The 5,856-nt window shown below is 40.2% G+C and overlaps 1 protein-coding gene across 1 annotated transcript; it reads left to right on the top strand.

Moving 5' to 3' along the window:
• The first annotated feature begins 701 nt into the window (after positions 1-701).
• Positions 702-2,163, top strand: LOC139868591 (uncharacterized). Its single transcript, XM_071856925.1, has 4 exons — positions 702-925; positions 1,085-1,341; positions 1,544-1,614; positions 1,771-2,163. The coding sequence occupies exons 1-4, from the start codon at positions 702-704 to the stop codon at positions 2,161-2,163; spliced, it is 945 nt and encodes a 314-aa protein (XP_071713026.1).
• The last annotated feature ends 3,693 nt before the right edge of the window (positions 2,164-5,856 follow it).

Raw genomic sequence — 5,856 nt, 5'->3', positions numbered from 1 at the left:
CAACAAAGCACTTAGCGGCAGCGAAGTTAACTATCCACCTATTGAAACACTTGTATATGCGCTAGTACACACAGCTCGCTGGCTACGCAGGTACTTCCAGGTGCACCTGACTGTGGTGTTAACTGACCAACTAATAACACAGGTATAAGTAGCGTCATACGCATCCCAATCTCTTATTTACACAATCTTATAAGACGCCAAATACGCGCTAGAATTAATTGTGATTTGCTGATAATATGTGATGACGGTTGTTGTACAAGCCTGAGTTTTCAGGTAGACTGGATAAGTGGGCCAGTGAATTGGGAGAGCATGAAATCAATTACTCCCCGCGTAAAGTGGTAAAAGGCCAGATACTTGCAGATTACTTGGCCGAAACAACAGGAGAAGTATCATGGAAAGTAACACAATCGGCTGTGATGAGAGTCAAGTCTGGGAACTGTATACAGATGGAGCTTGTGGACCCGAAGGCGCAGGTGCCGGGCGTGTTCTCACAAGTCCCGATGGAGAGGAGCATACTTATGCACTCCGATTCATGTTCGATGCAACCAAAAATGAATTCGAATATGAAGCATTACTATATGGGATGCACATAGCGCAAATAACTTGGAATAAAGCACTTGGATGCGTACGTGGACTCACACTTGGTTGCTAACCAGGTCAATGGATTGTTTGGGGCACGCGAAGCCTCTATGTAGCGATACATGGAGATCGTGCATGAACTAACAAATGAATTTGATGTTTTTAGGTTAATGCAGGTACCCAGTGGGCAAAATAAGAAAGCAGACGTACTGAGCAAATTGACCGCTCTAGCCTTCGATCATCTGCGCAAAAACGTATGGGTTGAAGTGTTAACGAAAAAATATATTAATGAGAAATCAACTGTTGCGCCCATCGATGAGGAAGCCCGAATTGGAGGACACCTTTGGTGAAATTATTAACCGAGGGAGAACTTTCAGCAGATGAAAAAGAAGTGCAAAAAATTCGCATGAAAGCTCCCATGTACTTGTTAATTGACGGTGTTTTATATAGGAAGTCTTATTTAGGGCCAAGCCTGTTGTGCATTGGACCTAATCAAGATAAATAGGTGCTTCAAGAAGTGCACAATAGTTCTTGTGCTTTACATTCTGGGTACAGAACAATCGCTGCAAAAAGTAATGCGCATAGGGTATTATTGGCCCACCATTTACAGTGATGCAGCGGAGATTATAAGGACATGTCAATCGTGTCAACAACATGCGCCAATAAGTCGAGCACCACAACATCCTATGATACCAATAACAGCAGCATGGTCGTTCAGCAAATGGGCCATTGACATTGTCAGTCATATTACTGCGTGCTCAGGTACGCATGAAATAAAATACTTATGTAATACTTTGCAATATACTCGCTTTAACGGTATTCACCTTATCATTGCTTGCTCGGGAGGAATAAAATTTTTGGTGTTGGCAATTGAATATCTCACCAAATGGGTGGAGGCAAAGGTATTGGCAACAATTACTAGCAGGCACATTCGTAACTTCTTTTGGGAAGATATTGTGTGCAGGTTTGGTAACCCCAATGAAATTATCAGCGACAGTGGTACTCAATTTGAGGGCTAGCCTTTTAGAAGCTGGTGTCAATAGCTGAATATCAAGCAGCCTTTTACTTTGGTCGCTCACCCGCAGGCCAATGGCCAGTGTGAAGTAACAAACCGAGATATCGTAAGGGGGATAAAACGCGCTTGGGCTTGTATGGAATCAGTGGGTTGATGGGCTCCTGAGTGTTTTGTAGGTGCATCACACCACTTATAAAAACAGAATAGGAGAAACACGATTCAACTTGGTTTATGGGATGAAAGCAGTAATCCCCGCCGGATTAATGGTTCCAACGAAGCGCATACGAAGCTTTGATGAGCCAAGTAATGATGAAGGCTTGCACGCTAACCTAGATATGCTAGAGGAGCGCAGGGAAATAGCTGCCATACGCGAGGCAGCTAACAAACAGAAGATATCCAAGTATTATGATAAGCGTGTTAAGCTTATGTCATTCAGGATTGGAGATTATGTGTGGCGCAACAATGAGGCAAGTCGTGCAAAGAATACTGGAAAACTGGGGCCCAATTGGGAAGGCCCTTATGAAGTTATTGGCATAAGTGCAATGGGTCCTATATCCTGGCAGGATTAAATGGAGAACGAATACCTCGTACTTGGCATGAAACCAATTTGAAAAGATGTTACATATAATTGTCAAGCTACAGCACCTTTTAAGCACTTGCATTTTTTAGTTTATTTAAAATGGTGCTTTATTTAATTGTAAGACAATTCATATTTCTTTCATGGTTGCAATTAGTTGTCATTTAGATATGACTTGAGAATTTGATTTATTTTGTAATGAATAAATTTAATTTTTTGAATGGAAGTGTTTGGTTACATTTCAACGCACAATATGACAGCTATTACGTGCATCCTGCCTCCTTAAGGGATGATCTCTAGCTCCCGCATGGCAGAAGCCTGTTTGGTTACAAGGCTAGATTTTAGGGTGGGTAACAGGCATTGGTTTGCCTAGACCAACATACTCTCGCAGACTAGAAGACTGCAAGTCATGACTATAAACGACAAGCATTGGGGTTGCTTGCCCACTAACCTAAGTGTTGGTTTACTTGGAGGACTCTGAATAGTTTACTTAATAATGCAATGAAAAGCGTTGGCTATGTGCATGATAGTTTGGCGTTGGTTAGTATTATTAAATGTAGAGTATAAACGAGTATACATTAGTTTGTATGCAAATAAAATTTTAAGTTTTAAGAACTTAATACGCCTAGTGACGCGAGCAATACAATAAGGAAACGAAATTGAATTACTTTACTTATTAACGCAAAAGAAACAATGCATAGCATTTGTTACATCATACGATTACAAAAAGTGCTTAAAGCACAAAAGTTAAACTGGCACGCAGACCAGAAGCTGAAATTTGACACGCTGTTATAAATCCTGACATGGGCAAGGGACCGCGACAGGTTGAGCACCGAGCGCACTCATCGCGCTGATCTTCATTTGTCTGGGCAGCTACAAAAAAGAGTGCAGCTTCTTGAAACCCAGGCGAAAGTGGCCAATGACGCGCTGAAAACAGCTGAGGCCAGCATTAAGTCTTTGAAAAAGGAGAAAGTCGAGCTGTTATCTTCGCAGGTTGATTATGAGGAGGAAAACAGGGTACTAAGGGGGAGCTTGCTGTTGCTACCTCCAATATTGACTTGTTAACTTTTGAGAGAAATGATCTCACTACCCAGGTTAGGAAAGCTGCTGTTAGCTGTGACACCATGCGACGGACTTATGCAGATCTATGCGCAACACTTCCAACCATTGCCATCCATGCACTGGGTGCCTCTATTGTAACAGAGCTTTATTTACAAGCTCTTAAGGCTACCAAGGCACTCGAACGGGTGCGGTTCTGGGATTTGATCTCAAAAAATATTGAAGTTCCCGTTGTTATTCCTTAAATTATTGTTGATCAGCTCGAAGAAGATCTTACGAAAGAGTTCCGGACAGAAGGGGTGGCTCTGGCTCGGCTGGCAGTAGGAGTTGAGAAGGAAGGAGCAATCATGGCAAGAGGAACCGGCGTGATTGGATGAACATTAGCAGTTGAGGGCGCAAGGGGCGCGCGGGCAACAGATGGAGCAGCAGCAGAAACAGTAGGCTCCACATCTTCATCAATGTGAACAACTGGCAGGAAAATACCACAATCAGGCATGAATAATATAAGATATTAACTTTAGAAAAATAAAGTAAGTTGTATTTTACCTTAAGATGAAACTCGCGACTTTACTCTTCTTAGTGGGAGGATTGAGGCGCACAGAGGAGCGACGCTTCGACGTAGCCTCATCTGTTACCTCCTCACTGTTCATGGCATCAACATCCCTCATGCTCGCATCTTGGTCAACATTTTCCTTCTTAATGGTGTAGCCTTTGAAGTCTTCATCCAAAAGAATGTCACGAGCATTCATCACTGCAAAGGTAGTGCACAAAGGGTAGCATGCACTAAAGTAAATCATTAATTAATTGATTTAGACAAATACAAAATATACCATTTCCCCTAAGCATGATGACCGACTTAGTACCAATAAACGGCCAATATGATGAAACTTTGGTAAGAAACAAGACTTCTCTTGGTTAGATGCGAAGTTCAGCTTTTTGCCGGAGCACAGGTCAAACAATTCCAGCTCAGCTTGGTCCATGAGAGGGGATTTATTCAAAGAAGTGTTTGAACCGGTGCATCATTGAAGAATTTGGCAAATTCAGAAGGAACAAACTTGTTTTTAACAAGTAAAAGGAATCTTTCCAAGAGCTTTGTAGACCCTTCTTTTGACCAGCAGTGAATGAAACTCGATCAGAGAAACTATACCAATCATGCTCACTTAATTGATAACAAAATATATTTTGAAAAACTACCAAAGAAGGCTCGCGATTGTTAGCCCTACACCACATCTCAAACAGGGATAAACGAGTGGCACTGTAAGGGTGAAATTGGCCTAACCCTATATTGTAAGCAGACAAGATTCTCATGAAAAAAGTAGTTGGGGGAATACGAATGTCTTCTACCTCAAAAGTTTGATCATAAACAACAACCATATTCGGGGGTGGTTTGTGGGCTCGCTCGTTTGCCTTTGGAAGGGTGGGATCAAAATCAGCGATGGGTGGATGCCATTCGGTGATGCATTTGATTAACTCTTGGTCAAGGGTCGATGAAATTGAGTGAACATGAAAAATAGTCGTACTTACGAAAGAAGTTGACATGTTAATGAGATTAAAGCGAAGATTAAACTGACCTGATTGATCGTGTAGTTGTCGAACTTGATCAGAAATTTGGGAGCGAAGATAAAAAAGAAATTAATTTGAATCGTTTACCCTAAATGGAAAAAGAATGGGTCCTATTTATATTGGGAATGGTTAGTGAAATGTCCCGTTCATATTGAATATAAACGTTCCATATTAATTGATTTTGTTGCGAGGTTTTGACCTCTATATGAGACGTTTTTCAAAGACTGCATTCATTTTTAAAACAACCATAACCTTTATTTTATCAATAAAGGTTTCAAAAGCATTACGTTGATTATCAAATAATGATAATCTAAAATATACTGTTTACACACGACCATTACATAATGGTTTACAATAGAAATATATTACATCGACATATGTGAAAGGATCCGTTCATATACATTATAAATGATTCACAATAGTTGATTACATCACGAGGTATTTGACCTCTATATGATACGTTTTACAAACATTGCATTCGTTTTTAAAAGACAAACTTTCTTTACATCAAAAATTGACGGCATGCATACCATTTCATATTACATCCAACTATAATTGACTTAATATTAATCTTGATGAACTCAATGACTCAACGTCTTTCAAAGTATGTCATGAATGACTCCAAGTAATATCCTTAAAATGAGCTAATGCACAGCGGAAGATTTCTTTAATACCTGAGAATAAACATGCTTTAAAGTGTCAACCAAAAGGTTGGTGAGTTCATTAGTTTATCATAATCAATCATTTCCGTAATAATAATAGACCACAAGATTTCAGTTTCTATAAATATCCGTACACTCGCAAGTGTATAAAAGTATTCTATAAGTTGTAGGCACCCGGTAACAAGCCTTAACGTTCATGTTTTACCCTCTGAAGTACACCAGATCAGGTGTGTTTAAAATAACCTCGAAGTACTAAAGCATCCCATAGTCAGGATGGGGTTTGTCAGGCCCAATAGATCTATCTTTAGGATTCGCGCCTACCGTACATAGACAAGTAGTTTAATGTTACCAAGCTAAGGGTATATTTCTGGTTTAAACCCACGTAGAATTAGTTTTAGTAC

The sequence above is a fragment of the Rutidosis leptorrhynchoides genome, chromosome 9 (genome assembly GCF_046630445.1).
Source record: "Rutidosis leptorrhynchoides isolate AG116_Rl617_1_P2 chromosome 9, CSIRO_AGI_Rlap_v1, whole genome shotgun sequence".
Lineage (NCBI taxonomy): Eukaryota > Viridiplantae > Streptophyta > Magnoliopsida > Asterales > Asteraceae > Rutidosis > Rutidosis leptorrhynchoides.
The sequence above is the reverse complement of the archived record's forward strand: the minus strand, read 5'-3'. Positions and strand labels throughout refer to the sequence as shown.